The sequence below is a fragment of the Tachypleus tridentatus genome, chromosome 13, assembly GCF_004210375.1.
Source record: "Tachypleus tridentatus isolate NWPU-2018 chromosome 13, ASM421037v1, whole genome shotgun sequence".
NCBI classification, from domain to species: Eukaryota; Metazoa; Arthropoda; class Merostomata; order Xiphosura; family Limulidae; genus Tachypleus; species Tachypleus tridentatus.
In genome coordinates, this window is record NC_134837.1 from 169,585,714 (window position 1) to 169,603,614 (window position 17,901).

At 32.9% G+C, this 17,901-nt stretch overlaps 1 protein-coding gene across 8 annotated transcripts in view; it reads right to left on the reverse strand.

Moving 5' to 3' along the window:
* The window catches only part of LOC143240774 (uncharacterized), an 84,116-nt gene extending 67,516 nt beyond the window's left edge, over positions 1–16,600 (reverse strand). For 6 of the 8 annotated variants that reach the window (XR_013021950.1, XM_076483796.1, XM_076483798.1 and 3 more), the window contains exons 1-2: positions 16,489–16,600; positions 748–1,538 (exon numbers count right to left, since the gene is read on the reverse strand). Coding sequence is in view for 6 of the 8 variants with exons in the window: in XM_076483796.1 (XP_076339911.1) it covers positions 748–871 (124 nt within the window). In the remaining 2 variants the exon portion in view is untranslated. Of the gene's footprint in view, positions 1–747; positions 1,539–15,917; positions 16,071–16,488 lie in introns of those variants that run through there. The other 2 variants (XM_076483795.1, XM_076483800.1) reach the window with 2 other exon arrangements.
* Positions 16,601–17,901: the final 1,301 nt, after the last annotated feature.

The window sequence follows — 17,901 nt, forward strand, 5'->3', positions numbered from 1 at the left end:
TTGATTAGGCTTTGAGCAGATGAATGCCTAATATATTTCATTACGTGTAATTGTGCTGTCACTCTGAATTTACTCAAAGTATCTTATCTCGATCTCAAGTGTCAAAATATAGTTTATATATTTATTGAAATATTGCACTGTTCAGTTAAAGCCAAAACAATTACTATTTAAAAGAGGCACAATTTTCTTCCCAGGAAAGGATGAAATTTCTCACTAAAATCCCAATGATATCTGAGTAAAAGTTGCGAAATAAAGTTTACAAAACTGCTATCTCGGATAATGTTCTGTTCTAGATTTAATACCGAACAACAAAAAAGCCACACGTTCGATACTAGTTACTTAAATACAAATACTACCTTTTGTCTAACGCACATTTAGAAACAATTAAATATTTATAGCGTTAAACTCATTCAGCCACATTGACTTTTAACAGCAGAGTACATCTTTTCGAATATACAGGATTAATATGAATTGTAACTTTACTTTTTACTACACATGATCTGAAACTATTTTTCAATTTTAAGAATAAAAATAAGTATCCAGAAACGAATGGCGTGAAATTACATGGAACGATAGCGCCATCTTTTGGCCGAATTTAGTAATTCTGGAAGTAGTGATGAAATAATAATACGTAAAGATGTTAAAAATAAATAATAACGAAAACATAGAAAAATAGACAGACAGAAAAAAGTGTTCATCAAACAGAGCTGACATAAAACACTAAGACGAGCCTTATATATGACGTACCTGTTCTTATTTCATTGGCTGCTGCAGTAAGAAGTTGAGAATTGTGTGGGGGAGCTAGTGCCGGCCTAGAAGTTGGTTTAGCTATCTTGCTGGGTACTTTACATCCTGTCGTCTTTTGATTCATTATGACTAGTATACTTCGATAAACAGAAGTAATTTAAAAAAAACAACACCAAATATACTTTTATAGCCGTTCTCTACCTACGTCAAAACTGACACTTCATCACAGATCCCCGAGAACAGTTTCTACCATTACGCACAACGCGTGTGTCGCTGCTTACGTTCTTACACGTACATCGCATTGCAGTATCAGCCTGAAAAAGCAACACGACAAAACTAAGTTGTGTAATGAGAAATCCACAGACGAGATCTCCAAAACTTTACTATCGCTGTACATATATTTATACCGATAGGAGCAAGGCTTTAACTCGATGTTAATGTCACGGGTTGCTTAAAACACCGAAACATACAGTCTCCAAGAGTTAGAGTATGTACTTTAGGATGAGCTGGACAGATTTCCTCGTATCTGGACGAAGATCCTGCAGATAAACATGGTCAGGCTGCTAGAGTGAAAACGTCGCATCTCCTCCAACTCAGGTCATACAGTTATTGTCTGATACTCTAAACTACTGAAAATTATTATTTTTAAAATATTCTTAAATTTAAGTAACATTTACATTCAACACACATGGAAACTGAGCTTGTTCACCGTTACATGGAATGACTTATCATAAGTTGCACGGTGTCACTTGGTTAGACGATTTCCCTCCATTTATCCTGTTAGTGTGATTCTGTAAAAAAGAAAAACAATTAAAGTACCACACAAGTAACTAGATATACAGCGTACATTTAAGTTAAACACGTAAATATTTAATATCACTATTTTTCTTATAGCGAGCATGATTTCTATTTGAATGCTTACTTTTTATAGTAGCAGGAAAACATGTACCTAATCACAATGTAAGTTAAGACAATAAATTCAATTGGAAAAAAATAATTCATTGAAAAAAGGATCAAAATTACTATCGAGTTTCCTTCCACTCAGTAACGTTACAATGCAGTAAATTTCGTTTTCATGAAAATCAAAAGTACCATAGTGTTATACAAGGTGTTCAGAAAGTCACTGTGCACTTGTATATTTATTAACAGACATGTTTCAATGTAGAATACAGGAGGTAAATATGAATGACAATTATAAACAATGTTGAAAGTGACCCCTGTTGGCATCAATACAGGCCTGGATCCTTCTTATTTTGTTTCTAAACACCGCTATCAGTTGCTGGCTTGAAATATACTGAATAAAATATGATTACAAAACTGCACAGTGACTTTCCGAACACCCTGTAGAAAAATCCAATTATTTTTATGTAAAAACAATCGTGGTTTCGACGATGGAAAAACAATAAAATTATTTCTTTAGAAAAGAAAAACAAGCTACAGATTGATTGGAATTAAGCACAAAGTTACACGATGGGCTATCTATGCTCTGCCCACCATGGGTATCGAAAACCGGTTGTTTTATGGCGTGAGCCCACAGACATACTGCTGTGCCACTGGTGGCAACAAACTACAGAAATACAATAAAATATTTTAAGTATCTGTATCTCCAGTTTCATTACTAACGAAGTGGTAAACCTTTTAAAACATATTTCATTGTGTAGGTGAAATTAGTTCACGAATCGTTATTGACTATGTATATTATCCCTTCTATGTTTTTGAGATATAAAAACGTTTCGATGAATCATTGGGCTCCTAGACCGATATACCCTTCGTTCAATATTGTTGTGTAAGAAGGGCGTCATCTGTCGCTCATCGGACACAGTTTTTAGCCGCAACACATTGGCTCACAGTTTTTCACGTACACCACTTTTACCTCATAGCTCCGCCATCTCTTAACCGATTTGAAAACTAATTACAGTTTGGATACACGAGGTCAAACTCATTCGACTGATGTACTTAACGAAGCTCAAGCGTCCTACGCTTGTTACAGCTGGAGCACAAAAATACAGCTAATAAACAAGAAAATATTCTGTTAGATGAATTTACTTTAATTACGCCTAAAATAATCAAGTGCCGCGGTTACTGAAGATTTCCTCTGGTTTTTCTCCCCTTTTTTAAAAGTATTTTCAGGCTTCTATACATAGTTAACTTTATTACATGCGTGACTCCATTGTTAGGTAACCCATCGTTACGACTTATTTTCAAGGTATACGTATTTCGTAGTTTTTCATTAAAACACGAGAAGTATTAAGCTGTTAGAGTTTGCTTTTAATTTCGCGCAAAACTACACGAGGACTATCTGCGCTAGCCGTTCTTAGTTTAGCAGTGTAAGACTAGAGGAAAGGCAGCTAGTCATCACCACCCACCGCGAATTCTTGAACTTCTTTTGCCAACGAATAGTTAGATTGATCGTTACGTTATAACGCCCCCACGGCTTAAAGGGCGAGCATGTTTGGTGGGACAGAGATTCGAACCCGTGAACCTTAGATTACGAGTCGAGCCCCTTAACAACCTGGCCAAGTTGTTAAAGATTTATTCTTCTGGTCTTAAACGAATCATCTCTGGTAAAATACAGGGAAGTTTTAACCTGTTTCTTGGAAGTTGTGAATCTTTCACATCCAGGCTCATTTGCGTTCGTGATTCTAACAAAACAAAACACGTAAAGTTTTAATTTATAAATATTTATTTGATAATAAGAACATCATACCGAAAAGCTAGTCAGAGACAGTCGTTCTTCTGGATTTTAAATTAAAATATCCGAAATATGTCTTGCAACGTGGCACACAAATTTCTGATCACTTGGATGTCAGATTACCGTGTCCGTTTTGTTATTTAGCTGTCCCTCAAAAAAAAAAAAAAAACAAATCAGATTGCTTTAGTTTTTTTGTTGTCAACGTGCATTATTTATATTGACTTTATATCAAAATCTTTTAAAATATTTCTAAGTATACTTTACCCACTTTATTCCTTACCACTCTTACAACAATAAACCTAATGATACAAAACTTAAGTGTTTGTTTGTGAATTTCGCACAAAGTTACTCGAGGGCTATCTGTGCTAGCCGTCCCTAATTTAACAGTGTAAGACTAGTGGGAAGGCAGCAAGTCATCACCACCAACCGCCAACTCTTGGGCTACTCTTACCAACGAATAGTGGGATTGACTGAAATAATATAATGCTCCCACGACTGAAAGGGCGAGCATGTTTGGCGCGACGGGGATGCGAACCCACGACCCTCAGATTGCGAGTCGCACGCCTTAACACGCTTGGCCATGACGGGCCAACTTAAGTGTTATAAATTAAAGTACAGTTAATTTTTAAATGAAAAAAAATCGGTGTTACTAAGCGCTTGTTAAATACCACATGAAATGAACGGAGAACATGCAAGTCTCGTACACCATTGGCGTAGGTACCTATAAGAACCGAACAAATTAAACTTAAACTGAAACAGTCATGTAACTGTAACATAAGCCTTACACAACATGTTGATATAGGTTTTAAAAACACCATGAAGCTTAAATTGCTCCGATATAAATACCTGACTTAATTTAACCACAGAACAAACTTGTGTTAATAATTATTTAATTCTTAAACAGCATTGTGATGGTGTTTCAAAACTTTTGTTTGTGAATAGAAACAAATATCTCTGAAATTAAGTGCCAATGGTTTGGTTTGAATTTCGTGAAAAGCTACTCGAGAGCTATCTGCTCTACCCGTCCCTAATTTCGCGGTGTAAGACTAGAGGGAAGGCAACTAGTCATTAGAACCCACCACCAGCTCTTGGGCTATCTTTTACCAAAAATAGCGGGATTGACCGTAACATTATAACGCCCCCATGGCTGAAAGGGCAAGCATGTTTGGTGTGATGGGGATTCAAACAAGTGCTTATGTATTTAATTCCAAGAATGGATCTCATCCTTAAATCCATAAGACCTAAGGGAGAGTGAATGTCTGCATCCAGGTTTTAACTATAAATCATAGGTAATTGTGAAGTTGCAAGTATTACAGTACAATTTGTCCACTGCATTAATATAACGGGTTGTGGTCTAATCAATTGTGAATCTGGTTTGTATCCAATTACACAAAATCGAAACTTGGGTGCATTATAAGATCGGCGGTCAAATCAGACTCTTCAAAAAAAGTCCAAAATTTGGCAGTGAATGTTGTTTACTACCTGATTTCCCTCAATTGTGACAGTAAAAAATTAGGAACGGATCTCAACGATTGGTTTGACTTATTATGAACTTCGCGCAAAGATACATAAGGGCTATCTTCGCTAGCCGGCCCTAATTAAGCAGCGAAAGAATAGAGGGAAGACAGTTAGTCATCACCACTCATCGCCAACTCTTGGGTTACTCTTTTTAACAATTAATAGTAGGATTAATCGTCACTTATAACGCCCCCACGGTCGAGTGTGCGAGCATGTTCGGGGAGACGCGGATTTGAACAAATATCCAAAATAAAATATTTAATTTAATCTTATACCTTATAATACGGGTCCATATGGGATTTCGTATATCTTAAGACATTTTTCAAAACTATTTATGCACCAAATTGCATTACGGGATCACAAGTTACAAAATAAAAGAAGATAGTTAATATCACAATCTAGTACTGGGATCTATGTACCCTATACAAGAAATGAGTGATCTTTATTTTTGACCAATTCTTTACATTAGCTTTAATACGACGTAACGTTTATCCAACCGATAGTGAATGGCATAGGAAAAAAAAAAGCTAATTTGAAGGTTATATGTAGTCTTAACGTGATCGAGAAATATTTCAATACGTATAATTAATGTTTACAATCGGATTTTCTATGGTTTATATCAATATGCATAACTATACACCAAAGCGTATTATCGTTTGTTCAGGAATAACGAATTAAATACAGCTCTTCCAATTACATTTGTATATCAAAATATTTGGGAAAACATTTATCATAGTATACATGTTACATTTACCTTAAATATACAAACATATTTCGCGCCACAAATATGAAGAGACGTCACAACAGAATAATTACTAATAGGTCACGACTATTGCATTAATATTGTACATACAGTCACATGGAATTTTAAACAGCTGTCAGTACGAAATAACTACGTGAACTTTTCAAACTAAATTTTAGCTAAATCAACCAGTAGCCAATCAAATCTTATGCTTTTATATGAACAAAAAACACGTGAACTTACACTAATTCTTATTGTTCCATAAAAAGGCAAAGAATGATACTTATAGAATAGAATTATAGAACCGCTAAGCACAAATTAAAAACCTTATCAATAAAATTGTTAGCTGGTGGTTCATAAGAACACACATTCATCTCTGTTTACCTACCTAATCACATCATAAATGCTGTCTTCCACATACATATTTATATCTGAAAGATTAATAAAAATTGGGAAGAAAACAACTTGTAAATAGGGATTAAAAAACTAAAAACATGGCTGAACTGTTGTAGACATTTACTTATACTACAAACCTCTATCTTGGCTCCATGCTGTTACCCGGAGTCAAAAGTAGGATTTGTAGCTTGAGTAATTAAAGTCTACAGTATCTGAAGCCTTGTTTCCTTACTTTTTTACGATCCTTATTTGCAGGTTTTAAAATTTTCAATTTCATATTTCTCTTGTTTGGTGGATTCTTTAATGCTCAACTATGGTCAAAGGATTACTTGATATGTTAGCTAGCTTTACATATAGCACTGATAATAAACATAGCTAATAGATCGCTAATACGGTTAATGATGATTTACTGTAGCAATTGACTATTTGATCGCATTAGTTCGAGATGTAAAACATTAAACTGCAACTGTCACGGAAATTCGTTTAGGAATACAGCGACCAATAGTTTGTGTAACTCAATTCTCTATATGTAATGCATAGCAATGTGCAAATATACGCCAAGACTAAGACACAAATCCCACTAAGAATAAAATTTTACCAGAAGAAATACAGCATTTTCAAATAAAACATATGTCTAAAGCATCGCGTTAAATAAAGTTTATTTTAAAATAATTACTCTAAAATGTGTGTATTGATTTTCCTAGTCTTTCTATTCATACTTGATATATAGTACTTCCTGTTTCATTATGTACTTAAGCGTCTTAAAGGAGCACCAGACATTTGTAAGAAAGCTAGCTAAAGGGTAATAAGATTGTTTACACTAGAATAATATTTTTACCTTACATAAAATATAGAAAAAACATATGGACATTTCAATATCCTTACAACCTTCTCAGTATTTGATATTTTATAAAAGTTTTGAATTCAGTATACACAACCTTTACTGTTTTAGACTACGAAGAGAATAATAGTAATAATAATTACAAACGTGTCGTTTTTAGCGGATTTTCTTTTCTTTGCAAGTATAAGATGCGTGTTTTTGTGCATATTTACACGTATACGGCCTTAGCAGTCGATAGTAAAGATTGAAGTGTTGTTTGATCTGAATCTTTGCTCCGAGGTGCTTTTTACTCGAACTTTCTATAAAAGGTTTGCAATTTCTTGCGATCCTTATTATGAAGTACTATAAGGGCTCATACATTGTTTCACATACTCAGCCCTATTTATCTACTTAACATACAAAATGCTACGTATTTTGTTCCAACATTAACCCTCAAATTGAACAAAAAAAAAACAAAACGGCCTGGATAATTAATTAATGGATATTTGCTGTCTCATTATTATCAATGATATAAGTGTAGTACCAGTTTTGATTTCTTTAAGTTGCTCGATCCGTTTTTGTCCGCACATCCCCCACACCCAAGTTGTTTTTGATTAATTTTGAAGTTTTCGTGACATTGGAGAAACCGTTGGGAGATGTTTTTAACATTTAAGCTCTCTACGAACGTTTCCGATTTTCACGAACATGCATAAAGCTTCACAGCACTACACCTGTCCAGCATCTAGTGTTGTAGAGGAATACACATGTAAAATAACATCACTACAGTAGACTATCTTCAAAAGTTAATGTGTAGATACTGCACAAAATTCCTCTTTCAAATGACACCATCAGCAGCAGAAGAGATGACATGAGCGATTACATCTTGGCTCAAGTAGTTGCAGATCTGATTTCAAGCTCAGCACAATTCAGCCTTCAACTCGACGAGACCACCGACGTTTCCAATCTAAGCCAGCTTGTTGTATTCGTGCACTATGTGAAGAACGACGAGATAAAAGATTTTTTATTTTGTAAGCCTCTTACAACAACTAAGGCAGCCGACGTAAAGAAACTTGTGGATGACTTCTTCAGAGTCAACGATCTTTCGGGGGATATGGCTTTACAGTTTGTTCGGACGGAGCTCCGGTCATACTGGGATGAAACTCTGGTTTTGGTGTGGTGGTGAAAGCCGATGCACCACACATCATTGTAACGCACTGTGTTCTGCACAGGCATGAGTTGGCAACAAAAACCTTGCTTTCAAAACTGGCAGAAGCATTAAAATTTGTAGTGGAATGTGTGAACTTTGTGCGAAATAGCGCCCTGAAGCATCGCATCTTCAAAGATCTGTGGTAATAAAATGGGCTCTGAATTTGAGGTACCTCTGTACCATTCTAACGTTCGGTGGTTATCCCGAGGAAAGGTGCTGAATCATGTTTTTGCCATGCGTGTGGAATTAGCCCTGTTTTTGCGAGAGCACCAACATTGTCATGCAGATTGCTTCAAAAAATCTGAGTTCATTCTCATTTTGGCGTACATGGCAATATTTTCAATGTTCTCAATCAACAGATGCAGGGCGGTGGAGTCAACATCATCGAAGCAGAAGAAAACCTGAAGGTTTTTCAAAAAAAGCTACCGTTATGGAAACAACGAACAGAGAATAACTTCGCAAACTTTCCCCTGCTGGACGACTGTGTAAGTAAGATTGAAGATGTGTCTGAAATCGGAGCCATTTCTGTACCCGAGGAACTGAAGCAAGCAATTGCCATGCACTCAGATGAGCTCGCAAAGTCTTTCGACGGATACTTCCCCGCCAGAGAGTCATATCCAGCATGGGTGAGACAGCCGTTCACGTTTAGTGTTGCGATAGCAGATGTCAATCATGAGTACCTCGACGAAATCATTGAATTTCAGCAGAGCCAGGTTCAGCAGCAACTTTTCAGAACAACAACGCTCAACGTTTTGGTGTCACCAAATCGTAGCGTACCCTCTTATTGCTAAGAAAGCCCTTCAGATACTCATACCGTTTGTTACAACGTATCTTTGCGAACAATCCTTTTCGAGGATGGTAGACATAAAAAACGAAGAAAAGGAACAGACTTTGTTGCGAAAATGATATGACAGTGGCATTTGCCAAGGTGAAGCCGCGCATTTCTGAACTTGTCTCTGAAAGGCAATAGTAAAAGTCACATTGATTTGCAGTAAATATTCATTGAGTTATGTTTTTGTTTGTGTGTGAAATTCATGTTTTGTTAGTTTTGTTCTTTGAACACAGTGATATTGTGTGGAACTGATTAATGGTTCATTTTGTGCACAAATAAAATATCTACTTATGTTTTAACTTTGAAAATTTTTTATTTTTCCAATTACGAAGGGTTCAGTGAATGCAAGTACGAAACTTCCGGGGTTCAGTACCTTCAACAAGGTTAAGAACCCCTGCAGTAGACTATCTTTCCAATCTTTTTTTTTTTTTTTGTTAAAGCAACGGCTTACGTATATGTAAATCAGTACGCGGTTATCATATAAACATGACCATATATGGAACTAACAGGAACCTGCTGTTAAGCACCAGAGGGCTTGTCACCTTTATGTTTATTAAACGAACACAGCATATACATAATTACCAGCGGAGCCGATTTAATTTCACCTAAACTCAAGTAAATTTACACACTTATTCCTCAGCGCTTCAAATTTAACTCTTAAGGCTTAACTTATCAGCGTAGGCCTACTTAAAAAGCAATATTAACGAGTCATGATCGAACCCAATATTCGGTTAAAGCATGTGTACACACCGCAGTTCACACTGCAAATAAATGTGTAGGAAGTCATCAGTGGACCCTGAACTACTTGTCATCATTAAACTTTTATTCATCAGTCGTTTCGATCTTCTAACAGTTTAATCCTGAACCATTGCTATACTGAACGTACATTGTTGTAAAAATATAATATTTGTACCTGTCTGTAACAGGTATACAACTTAATTATTTTCCAACACTGATCATTAACGTTACTCCTTTATTCATGAATAAATAAGTTTTGAGAGAACAAACATCTTCAATGTTTAACCTCAAATTCACTTGAAGCTAACCTAAGAAAATCGAAACATCATTCCGTACTTTATTTTAATTAAAGTTTTAATACCCATACCAGTCGTCTTGAGAATATATATAGGGAAGACAATTATCACTAACCACTTCTTCGAACACTTTCTTCAATAGTACTGCAAGATTTGACTGTCAACAGTGCACTTACAAATCATGGGGCTCATGGTTCCAGCATGCTAATCACTATGCCATGCCAAAAATAAGACACCTGCTAAGCTTTTGAAGTTTGACTCACCATCTGTATGTTATTTAATTATAATCTTTTTACCAGTATATATTTAGTTACTGATACAAGATCAGACACTACAGGCTTCAAACATCATAATATCACATGGAGTAGTTAGTTAACTAGTTTCTGTTGTCAGTATCAAAGTAAAATTCATTCAGATATTCTAACAGCAAAAAAAAAAAAACTGACAGAAGGTGCTGTAGCTATATGAACATTTGCTAATCACATGATAACAGTAATTATATCTAAATACAACAAGCTCATTTCATGTAAAAGAACTTCAGTATACACTCTGAAGACTATTTATCAACAAATGTAAACACGTAGGAAGAAAGTCATATCACACTGTTTTATGAAACAATGTTGTAGTGTGCTGTAAAACATTCTATTAATTAAGCATTAAAATTGTATCTAAAGTAACAGACAGTTTTAAAAAAAATTATATTGCACAACATATATTGATGCATATTACTTGAAAGTACAACTGAGCAGTTACTTGTGCATGCGAGTAAAATAAATCCAACGTGGGGTAATACAAGAAGCTAATATTAGCTCTAGAAACTGGCAACACAGCCAAAATCTTTAATAACAATACACGGTTGTTCTAACAGAATGAGTTTTCAACATTGCAGGCACCAAAATTATAGCAGGTTGTTAGTCAAAAATCTCAAACTGTGTTTCTAAGAAAATTAAAAATTGAAACAATGTTCCTAAATAAGCAAACAAATTAAATATAAAAATTCATTTATATCAAATAACTGTTGTAACAGGAACAGGTTCCTAGATGGCATTTTGTTAGTTAATGATTAAACAATATCTTATACAGCATGATACACAGTGATATCTGACACTGGACATTATCTCTAGCAACTGAAACAATGGTTAAACTGAATCTGAAAGTTTAGGATAATATAGATAAAATATTTACTCCCTAAACATTGTCTAAAAATTACATGGGAACATGGTCAATGGTAGTGTTTGGTTTAATAACAAACTTGTTCATGTTACACTGAAATGTTCATATTCTTACATGATACATCTTGTAGGAATATTACACTACTGCATCTTGGGTAATAAATTCTCATATGTTGGCATCTCTGAAGATGTACTTCAGCTTGCCATTTTAATGTAGTAAAGTTACAAACATGAAATTATAAAAAATAAAGTTTGGGACAAATTTGAGAACATGAAATAAAATACTTTGTCTACATCGAGTCACTACGCGTTAATAAATAAGATAAAAATTGAAAAGCCCAGAATTGGCATATGCATCGAGGATAGTTGCACTGAAAGTAGACAAGATTCCCAAATTTTTCATACAACATACACTAAGCTCAGTGCCAATATTCAATCTCAACATCACTATGTTTATAAGCTACTAGAAATTCAGCAGTGACAGACTTATGTAAGCACCTAATGAAATGTGTAGATGTGTGTGTTACTATATAATACTGGTTCTTTATTTTGTTTTCACTTAACTTTGAAGAATATTACCAGTAATTGATGAGTCTCATAGCTGTGCATATATCTTCAAGTGGTACTATCAGTATTATAAACATCAGGTTTATGATCACATGAAGAACTTGGTACAACTAAAATACTCCAGAGAGACCTTTGGCATAGTGGTTAAAGCTCTTTACAGTTCCATTGCAGCTACACAGATAACTGTAATTACATGTAGCTACAAACTTGGGAATTTCTTGGTTGAATGAAGCTATCATTATATACCTCCAAAAAAAACTGCTAGGTACACATATGTACATTAATAACCTAACATTTCAGTGGTTAGAGTTCTTGCAATTTTTCATTAGTGAAATCAGTTGGTGAACAAAAAAAGAGAAAAGCCATTACCTACTTCACACCCAGGAAACAGACATTTATTTACTATAATAGTCAAGAAGATCAGATGTACTTAATTAATTTGTCACAAACAATAATGGTAAAGTATACAGTTTATTATGAAGATACAACTGTAAGATTCAGCAGACCTGATTTAATCTGGCTAACAATTTTTTTATATAATTACTATTATATCTTTAAAATATAAAATAAAAAAATTAGCTAGCCTTTATCAGTTTTTTTTTTTTTTTTACTGATTATTCATTCATGAAATCTACATTTAAGTATTTTTCTCACAGTCCTTATATAGTCATTTCATTCTTTCCAGCGGATCATCGAGTTGTTCATACATTAAAGTTTTTCATGCTAATTTTTTTTTTTTTTATAACATTCTGTTACACATGCAAAATAATTCTCTTTGAAAGTTCAGTTATTTTTACAAAAACACAAATAATAAAATTTACATTTCTATATGAAATGTATATTTTAGAGATAACATTTGTATCCTGACAACAAATAAACATAGAACAGATATCTTTGGAATATTACTGAAAGTTGGAGGAAAATGAACATTCACTCTCTACAAGTGTAGAAGAAATGTTTTGGATCACTCAAACCTGTCAAGAATTTCATCAGAAGGCAAAATGTGTAAAACACTTCAAGTTATAATACAAGTATCAAATACACCGAAGCTACGGCATAATATCCTACAAATACCTCTCCTTATCATTGAAAATGAGCATACAAAAACACCTAGTAAAGACTTTCATTAACAAATAATCTGTCTCTAAACAATAATATTCAGTTTCAAGTGATAATTCTGAAATGAAAGGATAATATTTACCTAAGGAATAACTTCTAAAAATTAAAACTGATAAAGAAGGAGCCAGCAAATCATTAAGTCAATTTAATCAAATCCTAATAAAAGTTTCAGCTGTCTATTCAGTAGGTGATCCTCACATAAATGAGATCATAAATCAAAAGGTGAATTCTTATACAAGTAAAGATAACCAGGACTTAATATGTAGAATCTCAAAAAAAGAAAAATACAAGAAACAGTCACACATTGTCACTTCTATATTATCAAAACATTTTGAAGCAGAAGCAGTACTGATGTAGTCTACACTAATTAAAAATATAAATGGAAAAGACATATCAAATTATAAACTAAATGAATATGAGAAAGATGCCTTTTATAGAACAATATTTACCTCTAGTGATATGATACAAGAAATACACCTTAAACAGACAGAAAAACTAAATTTAGTTCTTACATATGGTTCCTTAAAAGATCAAAAGTTTGACTGTCTGAGTATGTCTAAACAGACTGAATTTTGGAATGCTCTGCTATATGTTCATAATATATTACAGTGTATCGGCACATTTTTTGAAAGCACGTTACTATATAATGGGCTGTCTTTGCTTTGCTCATTATGGGAAGAGAGCCTCAGTTTTTAGTACAAGGCATCAAGCTTACCTCCAACTCACTGATAGGCACACATGACTTTTGTGTTACAATTAAAAATTATTTAAGAATATTCATTAGAGAAAGAAACTTAAGAGAAAAAGAGGTTGAGACACTTGAATTAATGGAACATCAAATCTTAAAATCAAGTTTCTTCTCAGAAAATATTATTCATTGCAGAGAAATCTTCTGTTCTGAAAGAAAAACTTTGCAATACGGATGGATAACAAAGTATAGGTAAGTCAGTCACATCTCTATCTGTGTGTTCTCTTAATTATCATCTATGCATTTAAAAATTGAACAAACACTTAAATAAAATGACCATTTTTCAAAGAAATTCCTAATATAATTTACAGGATGATGATTGCCATGTAATTCAAAATTACACAAGTAATACAAGTCTTTCAATATAACTTGCACAAATAAAAAAAATAGTACAAGAAAATCTACCAAAAATATCAATTTTTTTATACACAATCATATCATGTTAATGCATATAATTACAGTTCATTGTTGAGGTTAAGTACTGTAACGCTATAGGCTATGATTTGTAAACTAAAACACAATAAGTAAAAAATGTAAAATTCCAGAAAGTTTACCATTTCTGAAAATCCCAATGATAATTAACATCTATAGAATCAGCTTGCACAACTTATTCACCTGACCCACAGAAAACAGTGTGTGTAAGTATGGCTATATATATCTCCTGTAAAATCTTAGAGTAACAAAAATTGCCTTTTTGAGAGTTTACAAGATGAACTGATTATACGTGTTCTCCAACTATACTACTTTTAAAAGTCCAGATTACCCATGTAAGAAAGCAATTAATATTAAATCTATTCATTCCAAACATCTGTAAAGTTGTAAAGGCATTGGTCATACAAGCCATTTTATTTATGTGAAAAGCAGTCATCCAATAGCAGATCTTGTAACATCCAATTGGATTTACCCTTAGATAAGTGAACTGAGAGATTATATCAGAAAATACTGGTGAAATATCAAATAAATACCTTTTTTCTCTATTTTATACACTTGCAGTAAAGAAATAAATGAAAACTATGCTTTACATTGTACATCCTATTGTTATAATGTTACATCATTCTAAATCTAAAAACATTTTAATATATGAGAAATGTGTTAGTAGAAGGATTTTTATTCTAAGGATATTATAAACTTTGAAAAATTTGTAATATTAAGTTAGTCCTTTTAAACCTCTTTAATTATGCAAAAAAAAAAAAAAGCCATGTCCATAATTTCATTAAAATATTTATTATTTCACTGATCACATCTTAAACTACTCATCCCTAGGTACTACAAGACATTTTGCAAAAACCATGTTAAAATGAGACATTACTGACCATTACACAAACCCTAGCAAACCTGCAAGTCCCTATCCATCCATATGTTATTATGTTATATTCAATTACACATAAATTATAAATTTGTTTCTTTCTTTTTATAAAAATATGGCCAATGTAAGCCCATTTACACTTCAAGAGCATATTGTAACAAGTATGTGGGTACATGAGCGCAAGAATACTGGTAACAGCACACAGATACACTGGATACGCAAGATATATGGACGGGTATGGACTTACGGACCACCCTGTAGAAATACTACTTATAACAAGATATATAAAGCAAACACATCTTGCCAACACTGTAAGACCAAAACTAATCCCTCTTGGTTTCTTGTATCATTCATTTAATTTAAAGTCGCAATACAAACTGTCACAAATAAAATGCAATAAGATAGTACTCTATCTGGCTATAATTGCAGATATATTGCCACACATAGTAAACAATTATATTTATTATAATATTTTAGTATTAGTCCATTATATTTTATAACACTACATTATTTATATTATCTTATGGCTTTTATAAATATTATTCTGTCTATTACTCTTGTTTTTGTATTTCAGTTGGCTCAATAAGCCCTGTATTGAGTGGAATGCATTAGTATCAATGAATCTGACAAACAGAGCGATTAGAAAATTATAATACCCCATAATACTAATGTTCCAAAACAAGTATGATTATAATCATGTTTTGCCAGTTTAGAAAAGGCATTCAAACTATATATCAAATGCACAGCATTTTGCATTAGTAGTGTGATGTTACAGAAAAATAAAAAAAGATATATGATACTAAAAAAAAAAAGCCGTTTCTGAGAAATTCTGGTGTTCAAATATAAAGTTTAGTGAAAATGATAAAGAACAGTTTGTAACAACTTGTGTTTAAATTCAGAAAACAAACACCAAAAAACTGTGAAGCAGCAAGTTTAACTCATTTATGGTATATTAAGAGAAAATTTTGAATTTGCTTTTTTTGATGTGATGTATTAGAAAGATTGATATAAGATTACCTGAGAAGGCTTCAAGTGCTGGAAAACAAATATGAATGTTAGTCCGGTAACAGATTTATGTTCTGAAAGCTCAGACGCAAACTCTCTATTTAAAATTGTCTTTGTCTCAGTTGCTAACAAATTTATGAAATGCTTTGTCTGATTTATTTAGTGCACTTATTTTTAATTATTCTCAAATTTAGTTCCACAACTAATTGGTTGTAAGCAAAGTTACGATCACTCTCTTAACTTTCTTTTTTCTACAGAGAAAATGAAGATTTTAACTAACCCTACAATTATAAGACAGCTCTTCCAAATTCGGAATTACCCTAGCGTTCTAAACGTTATGTATTATCATTAATTATCCCTAATAATTATCAATATTATAATTATAGCAATTACACCATGGATTAGTCACACTCACACACGGATGGAACAGCAACTTCTGGTAAATCAATTAATACAGGTTTGTTATTTAGTGATTTTAAATGTATCTACTTTTATGGAACAGATAAAGTAAACAGAGAGTAAATTAAAAGAAGTATTTAAAATATCTCGTTAGTTTAAAAACAAATTATAATCCAACATTTACCTTTAGCCTCCACCACAACGAATTATAACTCAATACCAAATAATTTACGTTTCACACCCTATATTGAACGAACAGCAATAACAACTAGAGCGCACTCTGTGAAATATTACACATAAGTATATAAAAGTCATAAATAATAATTTATATCTGAGATGAAGCAATAAAAATTCATTATAGAAACTTTAAAAAATGGTATTAAGCTCATTTTCATTACTTACATATTTATGTTTTAAATGTCAGTACAAAGCCAGAACTGTAAAGAGGCACCAACAGATTGGACTTTGGATTAACATAGGTTACTAAATTTATTGTGTGGAAGTTTAAATGGCTTGAGACCAGGTGCTTATCTTTATTGTTGATAATGAAGGTAACTTTCGTGTCTTACAAGTAAATTGAAAGTAAATATAGTAACCATTAACTGTGTTTTTTCAATTATAGCTGAATATTTTTCATTATTTTTAAGGTTTATTTTGTAGAAAATGTATAATTTGTCCATTATAAAAGGAAAAAGTATATTTTGAATGTTTATGTGCTAAACAACTGATAGGCCACCACTGGATCTTAACTGCTTATAACTTCGTTTTAGCTGGAATTAGACTTAATTAAGCAACAGGCCACTGACTTGTTACTGAGCCACCAAGGTATGACCGAAGAAAGAGTGAGAGTTTCAAATGAAATAAACACAATAAAACGCCCATATATTGGTGAAACATAGTTCCAGACTTTTAACATTCAGATTTGTACGAGTAGTAAGTTTAACTACTTACCCCACAAACAGAAATATTTATCGTTGTTTTAGCTGTAAGTACAAAAATATGTCAGCCTGAAGAACCAAGAATGTGATGTAAAAGCCAATCTTTCCGTGCATGTATTATGTTTATGGTCAGGTCTTTATTTACTTCCTTTGTAGGTGGTGTTCTCAGAGGAATATCACTTTATAAAGTAATTTTTAAGATCTGAATTTAGCAAAAGTGAGTTTTTAAATTTTAAATATTATAATTTTTCGAATAAATCGCCGAGTTGTTACTTGTCAATAAATATATTAGTCTTCTTCCAATTGCTTAACATCCAAGGTGAGAGGCTAGTACCTATATGGTGTTAATGATTGAACTAAGAATTAAAAAGTGGCTACAAGTTTGAGACATCATACAAATGTTGCAAGAGATTTTGAAATATTTTAACAAGGACGAGAAGGTTAGTATATAATGATTTAGTAATAGTGGAAAAACAGAAGATGAGTTCAAGCAATTTACGCATTTTTATCATAAATTTGAAGAATACCATTGAAACCGCCTGTGAATATTTCTTTGAAAAATTGATATCAGCCAGGCATAATCTCTAAATATGGTAAAATGTAAATACTGGCAAATTTAGATTTCCGTGTAATATTAAGATATGGTTACATACTCGGAA